General features: G+C 39.4%; 1 protein-coding gene across 1 annotated transcript in view; it reads left to right on the top strand.

The window, feature by feature from the left end:
• TECRL (trans-2,3-enoyl-CoA reductase like) overlaps positions 1-14,744 on the top strand; it is a 57,717-nt gene extending 42,973 nt beyond the window's left edge. Inside the window, exons 5-12 of the mRNA XM_066548044.1 lie at positions 3,239-3,354; positions 5,371-5,476; positions 6,556-6,628; positions 8,392-8,435; positions 12,009-12,066; positions 12,953-13,038; positions 13,457-13,502; positions 14,617-14,744. Of these exons, the coding sequence (XP_066404141.1) occupies positions 3,239-3,354; positions 5,371-5,476; positions 6,556-6,628; positions 8,392-8,435; positions 12,009-12,066; positions 12,953-13,038; positions 13,457-13,502; positions 14,617-14,744 (657 nt within the window). The remainder of the gene's footprint in view (positions 1-3,238; positions 3,355-5,370; positions 5,477-6,555; positions 6,629-8,391; positions 8,436-12,008; positions 12,067-12,952; positions 13,039-13,456; positions 13,503-14,616) is intronic.
• The last annotated feature ends 5,837 nt before the right edge of the window (positions 14,745-20,581 follow it).

The following is a 20,581-nucleotide window of genomic DNA, read 5'->3' as shown; positions in this document are numbered from 1 at the left end:
TGACCAGGCTGGGGAGAGTTTTGATTCCAGAATACTTTCATTTAAGAGCACTTTCTCTATGTTACTGAGAATAAGAGGTCTACAGAGTATGTAATGCCAGACACTGGAGAGGAGAGAAGGAAGGTAAGAGAACTGGACACTGTGCAAGACATGAAGAAGAGTGTACAGAAGTGGAAAGAAAAGGCAATCTCCTGTTTTCTCTCCTCAGGGAGTTAATGATGAGCTCAACAGTTAAATCCTGTTGAGATATGCTCATTGTTATAGAGACATACTGCTCCTCCAGGAAAATATATTTGTGTTTATTATGGATCACCACATTTGGTTGCACCCAATACATCAAAATAATCTAGGCAGGACCATAAGATGGTAAAGAAAAAATAATTTTCCTCTAAATATTGGGGTTTGGTGTTTCTGTTTGTTTTTCTTTTTACATTTATACAGGGTAAGTGTGCTCTGTGCTTTGAATAATAACTTTAAAAAAAAATATATTCCTTTTCAGAAAAGCAAGCTACAATGTTATTACTTTCAGGCCTTTGTTTAAAATGAGATTATTATTTTTGCAGAATGTGTCATCAGGGATTACTAATTTTGAGCACCTATAAAAATGATGGGTTGAACTGATCCTTGACACAGCAAGTAACTCCCCAAGCCCAGCAATTAGTCAGCTATAGGATGAATATGAAGATACTAGTTAGGCTTAATTGCACATAATCATTGAGAATCAATAGTAAAAGAATGGTGCTTGCCCTTGATTGCCAGTGGGTAGAACCAGTAATTGTAATGTTGTGTTAATTTAAGACTACTTTCCTGTTCACCTGCTAGAATTAATGGGAACTTGTAGCAGTTTCTCTGCCTGCCTTTCTGAAACCTGTTTTTCATTTATGACAAATTTCAAATCAGTAGGCCAGAGAAGGAGAGCAGTGATCACAGCATGGGAGATGCAACAGAGCAGAGTCTGAAACTTACCTAAACTAATGTAAAGTGCAGCAAAAACTACTGCAGCAAATTGAGCCTCATCCTCTAAAACAGAATGCTACTTATCTTAACTATGTGCCAGTGTGACTCAGTTATGACAAAGGCAAACACAGTCCTGTCCACCAGACAGTGCCCAGTGTGATTGCAAATCTCCTGGCTGACCCTGCACCACCTGCCTCCACAAGGGTGATGTGACAGACACACAGACAAGACTGAACCCTGTCCCCACCCTGATGCTGCTCCCCTGCACAAACCCCAGCTCAAGAGCTCTGTGAGTGCTCTCAGCTGCTTCTCTGAGTTGCATTCATGCATCCCCCCTTCCTATATCAAACCCCATCACAAGGATTCTGTTATCTTGTGCCTGGAGCTTTGACTTTTAAAAAGAGATTTTTTTCCTAAATCTTGAAACTCTCCTTCTCCTTTCAACGTCTGAAATCAGTCAGGGGGTAAGGGGGGAGCACTTGGTGCAGTGACAAGTAAACACAACTTGGTGCTAAGTCCTGCCAAACTCCTCCTGGCAGCTTTGCAATGTGCTTGTGCCAAACAGATGTTGAAAGCTGGCAGTCACGGATGTACTTTGTGGTGCAGCTCATGGCAGAGAGAAAAAGCTTCACTGAAGAAAGCAGCTCATTCCAGGCTCTTCCCCTGACCACATTACCTGCACCTCTGTCCCCTACACCACCAAAGTCTAGATTTAGTGTGTTAGGTTTAAATAGCAGAGGCCATCCCTTACAGTGTTTGCAGAGTGCCAAATACAGTGGGCTCACATTTTGGAACAGATCCATACAACTGCTGTCAGGACAAAATTCTAATAAGCCCTTGGTTGTGAGGTATCCTACAATGAGTGCTCTTGGACTCCTGGATTAAATATTTTTGCACACACACAAACACACACCTGCTCTTGGGATCATGCAGAGTCTAAATGGAGCACAGGAGTCATGGTGTCACTTGGAACAAAAGGGAATTGGATGTTCCCCTGGTAGAGAACACTTAAGTCTGTTGTTACTTTTGGAGACTGTCCTGCTATGAATGGATAAAATTTCAAAAGGTTTCCCCCTGTAACAGAGGAAAAGGGAACCTAATTGCCAGATATTCCTGCAGGAAAATCTTTCTCTTTCAATGTTCTTCTGAAGAGTGATTAGAAGAACAGCCTGATGGGGAGCCAAATACTACTTCTGTAAAAGGTGGTCTGAAGTCAGTGTTGCTTCCTTAAGCCACAGGTGTTTCTTCATTACAGTTCTACAGCAGTGCCAATAGACACCATAAAGCCAAATAACCCAACAGTTATAAATCTTTCTCCCTGAAGCAATGATAGGCACTTGAGATACGATTTGCCAGTCCTTGTAAATGTGTAGGACTACACCACTTCCATTTTATTCTGGGATTCAGTCCAGTGGTCAGTGACAGGTGATCAAATCTAGATCTTTCATCACTCTAATGTCATTTTACTTCTTCCATCTGTGTGTGGCTTAAGAATGCTCCCCAACAAAAAGCAATGCAGACTGTACCCAACCAAAGTGAGACCTTAAAACTGAGGGTGGCTCATGTCGTCTCCATGACTCTGCCTCCTCTCAGCTCTTGTGCCTAGCAGGGGTGACAATGGTGAGATGAAATGGTTTCTTCTTTGTTTCTGTCACAGTAGGGCAATTTGTCCAGTCTGCCCACCACAGGCTATTTCTGCTGGTGCCTGCACAGGAAGGAGAACCACACAGTAACCAAAAAAGAGTTCAAGCACCATGCAGGCTGGTCCTGCTCTTCCATCCTCCACCAAATTTCAAGCAATGATAGCCTCCCTTCCAGATGACTCTGCAAGCTATCAGGATTCAAAGCTGTGTTTGTTTCTGTCATGCCTGGTTGGCTTTTAACTGATGTACCACTTAATTGCAAAAAGCACTGGCAGAAAGCAAGCTGCCTTCAGTTTCTTGGCCTTGTTTCTCAGTGTTATTTAGATTCCAAATAGGCACTTGATGGCACAGCCAAAAATATAAAGAGGAGATAACTGTGATTTTGACCACCTTCCATGAAGCATTCCTGACTGGGTTAATGTTCTGCACAGAAACCTATCTCTCATTTCCTAGACGGATTTTACTCCTTTGCTAAAGAGACTGCAGAAGAATCCCTTATGTGTCATTTAAATCCTGAAAATGAAGCCAAAAGTAATTTGAAGGATGAATAGGGGTTGTGGATAGGGGTATTCTTTCTCTCACAACTTTCCTCATATAATTTTCTACTCTGCCACAGCTATTTTATCTTTCATTTCCAGTTTTTTCTAACAGAATACACCGGGCCTCTTCTCATATATCTGCTCTTCTACATTCGCCTCTCGACTATTTATGATCAAGTGGAAAGCAGGAAGAGCTTCCGCCACCCAGTGGTTCAGTAAGTGACACTTGTGGGAATTATCTTCCTGGATCATGAGAAATCAAAGGGATGGAGATGGCATTTCCAGAGCTGAGGGTGTTACAGAGGGTCTGAGGCTGCCTGCCTGGTGTCAGATTCAGTTATTGCCAATACCTGTGTGTCATTTTAGCAACACTCATAAGCTTGACCAAAAATGGAATCCCAGCAATGGATTGCCATGGAGATGCAGTGTTTTCCTCAAATACTTTGACATCAAGTCAGAAAGTGAAATAATAATCACAGTGGGTAGTAACCCAAAGTTGTGCTTGACAGAGAAGACAAGACTTCAGGTGCCCCTCTCCCAGGTGCCTCAAAGCACATTCCTGCTCTTGAGATGAGCAGCATCAGCATCCAGCACAGAAGATAACTACCCTCACACCAGCTCTCACCTAGGCACAGGTGATTCCTGGAAAATTCCACAGGTGTACGCGTCATGAGTCAGGTCAAGAAACTCAAAAGAAGCATCTCCACAGGAGGAGGTAGAATGCACCAGGCAGCCTGGAACTTTCACACTTAAAGGAACTTTGCTTCAGTGGAATTGTCCCCATTCTGGGTGTTTAGTGCCTGGCAGAAGGGTGACAAGTGATCAAGGAAAGCCTGTCACCTGCACAAGCTGGACCACTCATAGGAGGGTACACAGGCACCTAGGAGGCTCAAGGACTGTACAGATTTCTCACACACTTCTTCCACACTGTGACTGCAGGATCAGGGGAACTGGTACACAGCAGAGAAATACAGTGAGTAATAATGCTATTTACAGACAGAGGAACAGGCACTTGGAGAGACATTAAGGGAGTTAGTGGAGCTGGGAATGAGAACACAGAATAATTGAATTCAAATCCAGAGCTGCAAGATCCTTGTCTTCCTTCTCTTGTGCATATGCTTAAAAGGAGAGAGTTTCTGGCAGCACAGAAGAACCTGCAATGCCTTTGCCTTCTTTTAGGTGGGCAAGGGTTGTGCAGAATCCTGCCAGTGACCACTCCTTAATGGTTTCGTCTGAGGTCCCCATCCTAAGCCAAATTAATTTAAAAATTTCCAGCAAAGCTGGAAATTTGCTCCAGGCTTTGGATAAGTCGTTAATTGTTCGAAATTCTCTTAGCTCAACTCTCTCTGGTTTAATTACTTTGAAATTGTTTAATCTTTGACTTTAGCTACTATACACAATGCATAATAAAATTATTTGAGAATTTACATGCTGAAAAACACTTTTCATTTATGTCTTATAATTGGTTTGCAGCAAGAAGGGCTATGGTAATACAGTAAATGTAACCAAGATAAAATGCCATCAGGAATCACTCCTGACATTTGTTTCTGAAACTCAATCACTAGGAGCTGCAGCTCATTCTCAGAAGCAAATCAGCAATGCCTGTTATTGTTTCATAATCTTCCTCAAAAGAGAATCAATATAATAATTTCTACCACAATTGCTTCATTTCTTTATAACAGGCAACAAAAAAGCCATCAGAATGGATTAACTTGCAACAGAATCTCATTTTGCGTCCACAAGGAAATGAAACACAAACTATCTCCAAGCAGCTACTTGAGCTGGCAAAGGACAAGGAAACCATTCAGAAGATATTCAGAATGTTTTTAAATGTCAGACACATCCTACAGGAGCATTAAGGTGGCCTTAAAACGTGGGAGACATCTTTTGGAAAGGCGCGTCAGATGCCTGGCTGTACACGCAGCTGTCCTGTCTAAATGTCTTGTCAGGACTATGTATCACATTCAGAGCTCCAGGAGCTCTTTTTATTTCAAGGCTAGTAAAAATAAGTTGCTTCCCTGCAAAATGCAAGCAACTTTGTCTAACACTGAAAATTATTCCATTAATCTTTAGTTCCAGATGCTTCAATTAAGACAATATCTTAAATCCCACAATTTTAATGTGACTGCAGTTTTGGAATATTAGTTCTTATTCCTTTCATGACATTAATTGTGAAGTAATAAAAACAATCTTTCACTTACCTTAATTTCCCTTTTTTTTCTCTCTTGCAGCTTGGCCTGCTTCTGTCACTGTTTACACTACATCAGACATCTTCTGGAGACATTATTTGTTCACAAGTTTTCGGAAGGGCACACTCCTCTGAAAAATATGATAAAGGTGACAATATTTTCATCATCTTGTGTAAGAGAGAATATCCTCATATCAAAGCAGTCCTTGGAAGAAGATAGGGAAATAAAAATTAATTTATTTTGTAGCTCCAGGAATTATGTTTAGTGAAAATACAGATAACAGGATGGATTTCAGGACCATGTCTCCAAGGACATAAATTGAAATCAATGTCCATTTTTGCTCCTGCATGTAAATGTCCACTTTGACTCATTCACCCAAGGGGCTGATTGTCAAGTCCAGGTTATTTTTAAGACTCAGTACTATTTTATGGTGATTGCTGCTGCTGCAACATCTAGCAGTGTTGACAGAAATCATACTGCTTCCTTGGTGCAGTATAAATACAGAGCAAGAAACAGCCTTGTGCTAGGGAGTGAAAATCAAATTACAAGTAGGAAAAAAACATTCTCCTTCTATAGATGGAGGCCTCAGGCAGGAAGATACTGAGCTGGCCAGGTCTTCTCTCTTCCAAAGCCTCCTGAATTTCAACACTGTGTCATTACTCACAGGACTTCTTTTCTTTTATTTTACACACTCTGTCTTGGCCATTTTGTACCACCCCTCCATCCCATTCAGTGTGATGTAAAGACCCTCCCTTTAAACATTTAGGATTCTGGTGAAGGAGATTAACATGTGGCTATGATACATGGCTTTACTTTTACTCTTTCTTGTTTTGTGTGGTTTAGTGTTCTGTTTGTCTTGCTCTATCTTGCTTGGAAATGCTGAATTTCAGGTACAGTAACAGCTCAGCTGTGTTAAGCAGCCCTAGTCTTTTAATAGCACTGCTCATAGAAATGTAATCTTCAGCAGTAAAATCAAAAAAGGAGACCAGTGCCAATTCCTACCACAGGAATAAAACAACACAATAATAAAAAAATCTACACTGTATCCCAAATTTATTTTTTACTGGCTTCACAGCATCTTAGAAAGGTATATATTCTAAGGCTCACAAGCAACTGCAAAGCCTTTCAATGGTCACCCAGGTTTTGCACTTGGCAGAATTTATACTTTGAAAGTTACAGTTTGCACTTCCTTATTGCCCTTTCAAAAAAATTGTCTGTCTGTTCCAGGGCTGTGCCTTTTACTGGGGATTCACATCCTGGATTGCATACTACATCAACCACCCACGGTACACGCCGCCATGTAGGTATGGGTAGGACACAAAACTGACAAACTCGCTCTGAAAAAGTCTTTGCCGTGTAACCTGAAGTTCTCCAAAATCAAGAAATGGGTCCCACATTAAATCATATCCAGCCAGAAATTAGTCTTTGCTCCCTGTCAGGAGGAAGATTTTTGTGTTGGAAGCAACTCTGCTTTGTGCCACTGAATGTTCGTGCCTGTTCAGCGATGGTCAATCGCTGTCCAGTTTAAGAACAGGACATTTTGGACAAGCAGAGAAAACACAAAGATCAATATATTTTGCTCCCCTTCACAACATTTCTATTAAAGAAGGCAGGAGAGAAATAGAACTGGTTGCATTTTCTCAGAGGAGATATTTACTTGCTAAAGATACATACTTTTCATGAAAATTAGGGTTTTGGGTTTTTTTTCCCCTGAGAAACCAGTAAAAATCCATCACATACTGCTGACAACACAAAGATTATTTTTTAAAAATTTTTGGATTTCATCCATCATTTTGTTCCCTCTCATCATATTTTATTTTTGCACTGCTGTTTCTTCATGATTTTTTTGTTTTCTCTGTGCACTTTTGTTTCTTTGGAGAATAATTGGCACAGGTTTTATATTCTGCTACTTTACTTTCCTTGTTATACCTTAGTCTTTCTTTTCCTCTGTATCTCAGATTTATATATGAACTTTGGGGAAAAAGCATTTCCTTTGCCATTTTTATTTACACTTAGTTAAATTGCTAAGTTTTTTCAATCAAAAATTTCTCCTAGATGACACTTGCTTTTCTTTCAAACTAGCACAAAAGTTGTATTTCAAAATGATGTGATTCATTGAATGACAGTTGGATTTGGTGTGGCTTTAACAGCAATGCTGCAAACAATGCAGAAACCTCCCTAGACACAGTTTTTAGTAGTCTGGGCTATCAAATCAATAAGTGCAGCTTCTTTATAGGGGAAACTCTTTGTTCAAGACACAAAAGAGGAAGCATCCAGAAGAAATATTTCTAATTGCCTGCCACTGCCTTAAAATGCCTTTGGCACCACAGAGGGGTCCTGTGCCAGCCAGGAGAAAGGAGTTCTCAAAAGTAAAGGCTTGATGAGACATGGCCAAGGCAAGTGAGGTATGTACATAGGATTTGGGTCCCCCCGCCATGAGGGGGTAAACCAAGGTTTACCTGGGAATTGTAAACCTTTGGAGATGAACATGGCAGAGACCTAGACTGGTTTGGGGACAACCAGAAAAAGGAGGGGGCAGCCAGATGGCAAGTAAAATTTACAAATATTAAATGCATTTCTTGCATGACTGTGAAGCAGGTAGTGGCTGTGTAGTAAAGCCTCACTATTGCCTCACTACTAAAGTAAAAAGAAGGTAATGGATAGGTTATAAATTGAGTTTTCTGCTTCTGGAAGTAGAAGGGTCTATGGATAAGGCTGCAATTCTCAGCCTCATTTTGGCACTGACCTTCATTCCACTCCCCTCCTTGCCTTTTTAAGGGATTCACCACCAGCTGCTTTGACAAAACACTTGGATATATGAAGCTGGCAAATACTAAAAAAAGTTGGCTGAAAACTGCCTTGAGATCAGTGGTGTAAAACTGGCATTTCTAGAGTGCTGTTACTGGTTGTATTGTCTTCATATTGTGTGTGATAATATCCAATCTCTCTGCAGAGTCTGTCAGGAAAGAAGCATTTCTGCTGCTCAGCACTAGATTAATTTCATCCATAGCAAACCATGTGCATACCGTAAAATGCAATTTATAATTTCATTCTGTTTTCTAGCATTTGGCCACAAACAAGTTTCTTACGCTGCTCTTGCTTTTCTGGTATGTACAAAAATGAATTTTTTTATGATGATGGAATAGGATTAACTCACAATTTAACAAAATGCAGTAATGCTTCTGTGCATTTGTGTGTATAAATGTATATAAGTCCACGTGCACAGCCTTGTGTACTTTGACTGGATCTATTCAGGTTTCTCAGTCAGGAAGTATCCTACTAATATTTATGTACACAGAGTTTAAACTGAAGTACTGTATTTGAGAGCTGTGAGAACATTATCAGCATGATTACTACTGGTAATTGTGTTAGAACACTAATATTTAGACAGACTGAACCTTGTCATTTTTAAAACACTGAAGAATTATGTATCAAGCAGACTTTGCAATAGTTCAGTGTACCCTGAACAACTTACATCAACAGCTATTAAAAATGATAAAAAAAACCCCTGCCAGATTGGGAAAAACCAATTTGGGATAAACCAAGGGAAAGTGTAGCTGATGAAGGATGGCTGAGACTACCCAACCTGCTGTTTGAACATAACTTTATAGTGAGCCAGAGGCTTGGTGAGAAGCTCTCATGGAAATGTATATCCTCTCTGTCCTCTGGAACTGCTGAGCCAGAGCCAAAGCATCCTCTTTGAAAATCAGATACAATTCAGTTTCCAGAAATATGACAGGGTGATGGGACAATAATATGTCTAGGCTCCTTCAGGCGAACACTATTCAGAAAAACATCCATAAACTCATTAGCAATATTTAAATGCTTTTGTAAATTGGGACCCTTAAAGGTCACAGTTTTGGCAGTGTTGGTCTCTGGGTCTGTCCATGCAGTTCTTGGCTTTTCTTGCTCTCACAAGGTACAGCAAAGACAAGAAAAATACCTCTATGCAGAAGCTCACACACTCCATGATGCTCTAGAGCCAAAAGCAGTAGGCCAGTACTGCAGACAGGAGGCTGTGGCACTGGCAGCCAGCAGTACACCCAGACCCTTGCTGTGTGCACCCTTCCCAGGCTCAGGGTGTTTGAATCCAAGCAAACTGCTTGCCTGAATATTCAGTGCTGCCAGCAAAACTAGTCCTCATCAAAGTCTTTGCTTAGAGAAAGCCTCCTTTTCCTTTGAAACATCCTTCCCTGCATCAATGGAATGTGCCCTGCAAGGAAAATGCTGCCATCAAGCAAAAGGATGAGTCCTGTTGGGGGTATTTGCTATAAAGTATGTCAATCCCCTTAAGGTCTGCATCAGGACCTGGTCTAGGCTCTGAATTCTTACAGCTCTTTTGAGAACTCCCTACCCATGGAAACTCAAGACCGGTCCCTTTGAGATCTTGTGTTGGTAGATTCCCAGACAAAGAATTTAAAGCATGAACATACAAAATAATATAATTTGAGCTGTTCTCACAGGTTTCTAAAACATATGAATAAAATATTTGGAAGGTTTTTTTTTTTTTACCCTCTTTTAAGTCTTGTCTTTATTACACATCCTGATTTAAGTGTATACATCTGCAGCTGCTGTAAACAACAATACTGAGTAATATGAAGAATTTCTGCAGGTCCTCCTGGAAGATTCTCATGTTTAGAGAAATTAAGCTTTGCAGGGATGCTTTTCTCATAGGGTATACTTGGAATATAAAGAGGGGAAACAGTGTCTAGGCTTCAATATTTTACAGTTGTAAATAGCTTCAGCTTTTTCTCTGCTGTTTCCTGCTGCCCCATATTTTATATATGATCAACTGAGGACTAGCTTAAATTTAGCACGTAGAACATTAATAGTCACATGTCTAAAGAAGAACATAAGAGTTAATCACAGCAGAATGCAGCTGCAGAGTCAAAGGTAAGCCAATAAAAATCCCTGCAGAAATGCCTTTAGCTTGTTTTACTTAGAGTTAGTTGGGGTTAATTATAGTGTGTGAATATCTCTTGCTCTACAATACTATAGGCATCTCATTAGCTATAGAGTTTTACAAAACCACTTCTAACCACAAAACCTATTTCTTTAAAATAATAGCAATCAGAAAAAAACAAATCATGTTCCCAGCTCATAATTGGAAGTATGTAAATTAAAACTACGTCCATTGCTATGCTTAGAGTTATAGCTTCTGATATGGTATTTTATAATGGAATTTCATTTTCTGGCTATTTAGTGTTTTACATCTGGTATTTATAGTAGAGGATTGTCAGTTAGTTGGAATTAAAAGAATTTAAAAGGACAGCAGGACTTGAACTGTAACTACCTACTCATGCAGAATAACAGCTAATAGCAGATCTATTTATGAATAAACCTGATTTAAATCTTCCAAACAAACCCCACAAACATCTCTGTCAAAAAGGGGAAAATTCTTCAAAAATTCTTCTATCTACAATGTTCTTTCAGGTAATAGCACATTTCAATATAAAATGAAATTACATATTTCTTTCAATTAGCTTTAACAAAAATTTGTTATGGATGACTTTCAGAACTGACTTAAAAATGACAGTTGAAGTTCTTCCTTTTTGTATTAATTTTGTGACTTCACACTTTTAACATCTCTAGCTTTTAACATATTCCTTTTTATTTTAATTTCTTAAAAATTTTTGACCCTTGCAAGATATAGAATGATAAATTATATAAGAAAATGCAACTTTTTAATGCTGCATTTTTTCAATTTGAGAGGGTAAATCAGTCTTTAAATCCAGAAATTAATAAAAAAGTTCAATTCAGCCTGAGCTTGAACTGTATACACAATTTCAGTTTTCTTCACAGAGTAGGGGAAAAATGAAAACCATAAAATTACATAGTTGTGATGACAGGTTATCTTCTTCAGGAATTTAAACTGATTTTGCTCCCAGTTCCCATTTTAAATATGGGCAAATATTGATTTTCATTCTTCAGCAGTCATAACTGATGAAGTACTGAAAGCCTGAAGCAAATCTGAAATCAGCCTGTGCTACAGGCTGTATAACCAAATGGAGAGAAATGGTACTGCTACCAAAGGTTGGAAACACCTAAATGTTAGAGACCAGCTTTGAGAAGTTGGTTATGGCTGGAAATGGCACAACCAGAGAGTTCCAGAACCAGGAATAGGACTGGCTCCCTTCCTTTATCAATCCCTGACTACTGGCCATTCAATCAGTCTGCCTTTTAGAGATTACTGTTTTTTAATCATCCTTTTTTCCCTTTCTGTTCTGCTGCACACCTTTGAAAGCATGTGTAGGAAGAGGGGTAGGGACATTAACCAGTGACATCTTTACAAAACCAGACGTCAGCTTTTCACCTGCTTCTTTGCAGCTTGGATTAAATCCAGAAAAAAAACAAGAAGAGCATCTTGATGGATTCCTTAGAACCAGGGAATCTCCCCAGGACCAAACACGTTGCACGTGCTGGGCACGGGAACCCCACTGAAGGCCTGGCTGCACAGAGCTCAGTGGAGATGTGCCAGGGGCTTTCACCCCAGGCTGCTGTACCCACAGTGTTCACTGGACACTTGTGGGTGTGACAGAGATCACAGGCTGTTGTTTGGAATACCTATCTCCTGGATATAGAGACTGAGTTGTAACGGGGAGGGTTCTGGTTATGCACTGCACACAGTTGCCACAGCCTTTTAGGCATACGACTGAAAATATGTTTTTAATGTCTTGCAGATGTGTGAAGCTGGAAATCACTTTATCAACGTAGCTTTAGCTCACCAAACCAATTCAGGTCTGTCTTTGTTTCCTGTTCCTTAACCTATCCATCTTCTGCTGCTGTACAGTAATTTATGTACATACAGCCATTGAATAAAGAAAGATGAAGTAGTAACCATGCCATTGGTCTAACACCTTCAAAAAATTGTGACAGGGAAACATTAGCAACACTACTGTTGTTTCAAAACCTATAGCAAATTTATCTTAATTAGACACAACTGCAATTTAAATATGGATTTAAGTGCTGAAGTTCTTTAAAGCATGCTGGTGACTGACATCAATGCATTTAATTTTAAATAAGTCTCAAAAACTTCCAAACCATATTGCAGAGTTTTTAGACACATTCATCTCAGGCAAAGATGTACATGCATATATTCAAATACACAGAGACAGACTCATGAATACTTACACAGTATATATATGTGCTCTTAACAGGTTGGGGTTTCTGCATTTTTGTGTCATGAGAATAAAGTTTATGCAATATATACTGGAAAGTAAAATATGTTTCCAGACACTAATAGTGTAATTTCCCCACTAGAACACTCTATTAAAGAAAATACCACAGTATGATCAACCTCACACACAGAAGTAAATTTCTGTTCTGGAATGTTTTCATGCACTGTGGTTAGGAAACTGCTTATGTTATTTCTTGCAAGGGGCTTAATTCAGCTTAAAAGCAGAAAGAGCCAAAAAATTGATTTAAGTTCTTTCTCACTGGGATAAATACAGCTTTTGCTACCTCAAAAGATTTCACTGCAACTTTTCTAACAGGTTGTACCCTGAGAGCATTGGCCCAGGGGATTGCTGTTACACAGGCAGGCTGTGGTTAGGCTCAGTTCCCCTCTCCTGGACTGAAACTGGTTCTGAATTTCCCCACCCTTTCTTTTTTTGCCTTTCACAAGGAAATAGAACCTGTTTTCCAAGTCCAACCTACAACCCCTTCACGTGGCTCTTCCTGCTGGTATCCTGTCCCAACTATACATATGAGGTACATGACTTTCTTCTGCTTATGTGCAAAGGGTAGGTGGGTGCTGTTTCAGCCTTTGTCTGCAGAAAGTCTGCAACACCTCCACGCAGTTTCCTCCGCACATCCATCCTCGTGTTTCATATGTCAGAGTCTGCTTGCTCCCACAAACATTTCTCCACCAGACCCTCCTCTTCCCTCACATCCCTACCACATGGACTTTTGTCTGTGTTTCCTTCCACCACAGTCTCCCCAGTGATCTAAAGATTTACCACCCATCTCTTCACTCCATCCAGCACACTGGGGGGTTAATTTCTTACTATTTTTCCTCTTCCATTTCCAGTACAAGTACCACTCTCTTTTTCCATGGGGAACTTTTGAAAACTTGCCATTTTGCTTTACATAAAATGTAGAACTAACTGTGCCTTTTTCTTTGCAACAGGCTGGGTCTTGGATTAGTTTCACGGTGATGACACAAACTCTGCCAGGTAAGTTTGAAACAGAATGAAGACAGCATTTAAAGTGTTTGTGGAAGAGAATTCTAGAAATCTAAGATTTGCCAAAAAAGTTTATAGTATAGGAAATATTGCCATCAAATTTGTCATATGAGATAAACCTCCAAGATGCTCGGAAGAGCAGCCTGCTTAGTGGAATTTGAGACTCTTCCTCAGTACTTTGCTGCATCCTTAGAAGACCTAAACACTCACAAAAATATGGTGCCTGGAACTGAGCTATCCAAAACATTCAGTTTTTAAATTATTTTTCCATTTCAAAACAGAAACCTATAAAAACTGCTGGTAAGAAGTAGCCCCATATGGCTTACAAATGGAAAAGAATGAATTTCAAAAGTGGGTTAAACTGCATCATGCAAAAAATAAATTGAAATTTTGTTTGAAAAGATGAAACATTCTTGTGTTTTAGGCTTTGATATGAAAATTATCTGAAAGTCTGGGGAAAATGGAGGGCTGTCCCTACAGTGGCAGGAGCAGAAACATACACAGCACACTCATCCTTGCTGTAATTGTCCCAGACATAGCTTGACTGGACACCAAATGGATGTTTCTGATTAACCACCTCCACATTAATCAAAGGATAATGAATTTGCAAAATGCAAATGCAGTAAAATGATCCCCTATTTGGTGCCTGTTTGTTGGATCTGGCAGCTACTGCCTACTTGCTTTAGGGCTGAGCTCTCCCTCTACACAGCAGGGAGATGGAGCACAGCTCCCTGTCATGGTTGAGAGCCAGAGGTAGATACAAAGAAGTGTTGTAGTTCAGAAGCAAACTAGAAATATGGTTGAGGGAGGTCATGAGTTGAGACAGCACCATGGCCAAGGATGCCTTGTGATATATGGATTTATGGTGAAGTCAGAGGTGCTAGAGGGTGTGTCTAACAAATGTGAAGATCATCTGTGTGAATTCTGAGTTGAGGCTGAGCCTTGGGCTATTGTATATCAGCAACTGTCAGGCTGAGAGGAACTGCTGTGTTGTCTCTGTCCACAGAAGAGACTGCAAATATTTCCATAAACCCTACTGCATCTCCAGAAACAGGCACTGAAAGAACACACGTGATCCTTTTCTTTAAATCTTTTTCCCTGCTAGTTGGCATCTTTGCTTTCCTGATGGTCATCCAGATGTCTCTGTGGGCCCAGAAGAAACACAAGCTCTATCTGAAGAGATTTTATCCAGAAGTGAGAAGAAAAGCAGCTATGATTCCCATCATCTTCTGAGATTGTCACCAGAGTTGGAGCCTAAGTGTACACTTGAAGAGCCAACTCAGAGTAAATGAGCCATTTCATCCAGGAACTAAGTGGATCAGAGGAAAAACTACTGGATATCTTTTTCAGGAAATTAACAGTTCAAGATGAAGAGGTTTTAATTAAATGCAAAAATTTAGCTCTTGAATTCTTGGTTCCTGCTAAAAGATATGATTTAATTAGATTTTCTGTAATGGAGCTAATTGAAAAGGGACAGGAAAATTGCTTATATTGAATGCTAGATATTTAGCTGGTATAAATGGGCACCGATGCTGCTAAAATTAATGAACACGACTCATCTGCCACATTCAGGTATGGTAATTTTAAGGTTCAGTGTTAGATGTTGAGGACAGTCTTGGATTTTTTTCATCATAAGATGTTTCACAGCCTTATTTTTATTAAACTGCACAGAAAAAGCACATTCTGCCTCAGCTCCTCTAAAGCATCACATCAAAGGATGACCACTATGCTGTGAACACTGTTTAGTCTAGCTTCACTAAGTTTTTTTTTTTTTTTAAAATCAAATCTCATAGCAAATTGTTTAATACAAATTGGCTTAAATTGTTCACTGCAAAGAGGACTGTCTTTCTTTTATTTTTAGGCAGGCAGATCAGCCCCACAATCCCACAAGGGGACTGTTTGTGATCGCTTCCCATCTTGTAACTAATTTGAGGCATAACCTTGGGTACATCATTGAGGCTCACTTCCCTTTCTCACCCTGAACAGTCTGGAAATAGCAGAAAACCTTCTGCACTAACAAGTGTGTTAAGATCCCCTTGTTCAGTGCCTGACTGCATCCAGACACCATTCACCTTACTTGTATGAAGCAGTGTTAAATCCTTGGGCACAAGGTGAAACAGAGTGTGGCTCATTATCAAACAGGAAAGAGAGGCCAAATGCATTTCAGTCCATATCTGAACTGCCTCAGGTGGACACTGCTGACAGGCTTCAGCTCCCCTTCACCTTAGCCAGGCTCTATCTGCTACTTTGCTTTCCAGGACATTATTTTTTAAGGGATTCTCTGGGCTTGTTATTCTAGTCCTGGAAATACTGAGTAGCTCTCTTTGCAAATCAGCGGCACCCATGTCATGCAGGAGCACAATTTCAGTTAGGCAGAGCAAAAGAACCAGAACTGCTTCAGCAGGTATTAGGATATGAAGAGTTAGGGCATTGAGTCCAGCTTTCATTCTATTTCTGTTGCACATTTATCAATACCTTTTGGTGCCCTTAGGCTGGTGAAAAAAATCTTGCCTAAAGAATTTTATAATCATTAGAGAAACACTGGAGTACACCAGCAAGGCAGGCAGTTTGTCTCCTAAAGGTGCTGTTATCTTTGCTCCAGCTCAAGTGTTCTAACAAAGTTAATTTGCCTGGTAAATTGAGTTCACATCCCTCTTCTAATGTCTAACTTGCAACACTTATCCTATTAGCCACTGTAACTCAGTTTCATCTTTGTAATGTAAATACATCACTTTCCACATTTTTTAACTTGCAACCTGTGAAATAAAATTTTTATTCCTCTCAATGGACAACCCTAATCAAAGTGAATATCCAGTTCTCCGACCCAGACTGCTAATAAAGATCTATTTTTGAAAAATTATTTTCTGTACTCTTTATTCAAATACTTAACCACAATATTCTTAAAACTCTTTTTTTTCCCAGACAATGTTAGATGTGTGAATAAAGGCGGTTGTCTGGTTTTTTTAAAATCCAGCTACTGCAAGTCTCTTCCCTTCGTGTTTATTAAGTGTCTTATTTTAGCAATCTTAAAGTTTTAAAATAGTCCATGCAGGAGAGTAACTTATTAAAATCAATTACTTATTTATTAATCTTTTTATTGCAATGGTTTCAGCTTTAAGTCTGTTCAAGGTGTGTTTCCAGTGGGATTCCAATTGCTAGGAACACAGTTCCTATTCAATAATTAGCTTAGGTGGAAGAAATACTTCTAGAACTGTTAACTCCCTGTTTATTAGTTGGTTATTCAGTACATAGGGTAAGGGGAAAAAGAGTTTTGGCTTTTGAAGTAAATGACTGAAAAAAAGTTTTGGTTTTTGAAGTAAATGACTGAAGTGTTAAAGTAAGGTAAAAAGTAAAGTAAAGGGTGAGAGCAAACACTAGGTAAGAACAAATGAAGATACATTGCAGAAGGCTGTCTCAGATAAACATGATAGATATGTTGAGCTTCACCAGTGGGGTGTTGATGAGCTAAAACTGCTCTGAACAGTGTTAAATGGCCTCACAAATAGCAATAAATCTAACTTCCTGCACCTTTACCTTCCTACACATCCTCGTCTGATTTTCAGGGCAAGTTCCATGCAATTAGAAAATGTAAGTTAACTTCCTGGAATTGGGTGCATATTCTGCTTTAAAAAACCCAAAAAACGTTTATAAAAATCACCAGTCTTGTTTTTAATAAAAGTTTCAGAGGCCTTGCTTATAGACAAAAAAAAAAAAAAAGAGCCAAACAAAGAAAAGAAATCCACACAGTTAAAAAAAAATATTACTGTATAAAAATATCAACAGTGATTTCAGCCCACAAGCACCATGCACATTTTCAACCAAAACAGTTGTCTTCACACAAACATTTTAATGAGGAAGTTTCTCATAATTGTGCTGGTTACCTGGAGAAAAATGCCTCATTAAGCTCTGTATATCCAGGTCTTTTTCCTATGAGGGGCTGATGAGGAAGTAAGTGGTTAACTGCAAATTCCTTCATCTGTGTTTTCTCTTAAGTGCAGATCTCACTTCCCAGAGCCACCAGTGGAAGGAAGGTATGGGCAAGGCCACCCCACTACCAGAATCCCACCATACTTCAAGGTCAGAGGAAGTCAACCTCCAATAAGAGCCATAACGGCTCACAGAGGCAAATTACTACATTCCTCACAAAAGGGAGGAGGGCAGGAGCACTGGGCAGCAGGAAAATCAAGTGGTTGAAGCTGGAAACATGTTCTGGTTAGCCATGAGGAGCTGCTACAGACCAATGTATGTGGCAGTTCCTGCTTAACCCTCTTCAGGAGGGAAACCATCGGAACCAAGAGACCACAAATAAAGCAAGATACAGGGACTAGACAGCTGTTTGGTCAGGAAATGTAAAAACAAACCAGATGGAGGATGAATAGATCTTTCCTGGCCTGCCCAGTAAGGACTGTGTGAGTGGAATTGCCAGTGGGACCAAAGTATATCTCAAAATAATACCTGTTCCACACAGAGAGATTGCTCAACTTCCAGGTCTTTCCACGTTCACCCTACAGCTTACAACTGGGATTTTGCTGGAACTTTCCACATGGATGAGTCCCATCTGTCCCAAATTATTCCTAAAACATTCAGATTAAGGAGTCTAAAGTTAAGCCTTCAGATACACAGCTCTACATTTTTGTGGCTTGTTCTTGCCATAAAATGCCAACCTGGAAAAGAGCAGGCACCAGCTCAGGCTTTCTGGTGGTGCAGGGAGGCGTTGTGATGGGGAACTGACGTGGCAGATGCTTCTATACACAACTTGGCAGCCTATATTTGGATTAACCCAGTTTGAAAAAGCCCTTAAGACCCAGCCATATGTTTGTCTTATAAGATGGTTACCACATCTTTGCAGCTGACAGGAAAATGATCTCTGTGATTTCATCTTTCCATAGGGAAAGTGGAGCTCAAAAGGACACTGAAAGCAGGAGAAGTGAATAAAGGCAGATGGTCATCCTTTTTTAAAGTTGCTATTATCATCAAAATATCTTGTACTTTGCATTGTTTTGTATAAAGTAATTGACTCCAAATTGGCTTTTATCACACTAGGAACTGAGATAAAACAGCCTGTTATCAAAGCAGTTCTCTGAAAGAGAGCCTGCAGTGTTAACTAAAAATAATAAAATAAAAATCACTGAATGTGAAGACTTCTAAAGCACACTATAAGAGGAAAAAAGCTATAGGAAGGCAAGAGACTATTTATCTATTTATAGGTTTAACAAGTGTTGCTGAACTAAAAATTAATTCAAACCATAAAAAGCTTTTCAGCAAGCTAATATTTTTCACATGATGCTTTATGAGCTTTCCTTTTCTATATTTTCCTAGGCACAAGTGCTGCCTACAAGTGATATTCCTTGTCATTAACATTCATGGAAGCTTTTAGAGAAACACACTCTATGCCTATCCCAGTGTTCAATAAATAAATGTAGATGAAGAGTTGTGCTGTCACTGAACACAGATTAGTACCTATATGAACAATATTTTTTTATGAAAGGTCTATTTTATCATAGGTGAGTGCATAGAGGCTGCTGTACAGCTACAATTAAAGGTGATTTTCACATCACACGTGTTTAGCATCACAGAAGAATGTTTATGTTAATGGTCTCTGCACATCCTTCAGCCACCTGTGACTCAGACTTACAACTCTTTCTGCAGGTGTCAGCTCCAAGACCTGAACTGTTCCATGCCTTTATCATGGTCCTGATGTTTGGTTATTCATTTGTGTAGCACACCAGAGACTGCCTTTCACCCAGTTCTTCCCTGAGAGGACATTTGAGAACACATTCATTTTTCCATCTTGTCCAACTGGACAAACAGCCATCCAGTGTTGGTCACTGTGTGACTGAATCTGTGTTGAATTTCCTTGGAACGTAATAGTCAATCTAAAGCCACTTTATCAAAAGAAAAGACAAGATAATGGGTCCTGAAATATGTATGCTTAGGTTAAAAAAAATCTGCCACATATTAACACCTCCACAATGCCCAGGCTTCTATCATCTACCTGCTTTTATGTAACTTCTGAAGCCTTTGAAAACTCAGGAACCAAGTATGAGGAAATCATTTATAGTTAAAAGAAATATGATAAGGCTATTCAATAATACTAATGAATTCCATATTTAAAAAAGCAAACTTCACATCTTTTGTCAAAGAAATCTGATTGTTAGCCAGTTTTTTCCTAACACATAGTATTATTCCTGTGAAAAAGTAATACAGCTCTATGACTGATTCCTTTCAGTATTGTGAGTACCTGGTCATACCCAATGGGAAAAGGCTTTTGTTTCAAAATTGCAGGTTTCAATTGGGGACTCTTCTAAAGCGCTACAAGACAGGATCCAAAGAAAACAGACCACCGCATCAATCATTTTTAAAACTCTAATTCATACTGAAAAGCTGATGAGTTTTCAGTTGATTGATGAAACTGTGACACTAAGTTACAAAAGAAACAAATATTGAAAAAGGTGTCCCTTTCCTCAAGGTAAGAATAGGGAAAAAAGGGTACTTTTAATTTTTTCTATTAATATTATGAGGCCATTTCCAAGGTTCTAGGGCATCTTTGCAGAAGGAGACATTGATTAGAGATCTGGAAGGACCAGAATGGGGTTGCACTGTGCTTTTAGGGATTAGCAGTTATGTCTTTTTTTGAAAGAAATTTCACTCTTTCTGACAACCGAGCTTGACAGAAATGGATTAAAGATGACACATCTCCAATATTGTATCTGATGAAAAGCAAAGCACCTATTCTTGAACCAACAGGGAATTTTTGTCACATATACACACACACTCTTCCACCCTCTGGTTTATGTCATCTCTTTGCAGAGGGCGCTTTGCATTGGAGTTGTAAGCCTGTCATTCAAACTCTTAATTACTTAGCTTTTAGAGCTTTGATATACACAATTATGTCACAGGAAAACCCCTTCATTTCAAAACACTGAAGATGTAGAGTCTTTTATATACTGTTAACCAATTCCAGCCCTGTTGCCCCATATATGCATTAATACTTTGCTGCCATTTTTAGATATCCTTCCAATGTGAAGCACAATGTTCATCTATATTCAGAGACTTGCCAAACATCCCAC

This window comes from Molothrus aeneus, chromosome 4, assembly GCF_037042795.1.
Source record: "Molothrus aeneus isolate 106 chromosome 4, BPBGC_Maene_1.0, whole genome shotgun sequence".
NCBI lineage: Eukaryota > Metazoa > Chordata > Aves > Passeriformes > Icteridae > Molothrus > Molothrus aeneus.
The sequence above is the reverse complement of the archived record's forward strand: the minus strand, read 5'-3'. Positions and strand labels throughout refer to the sequence as shown.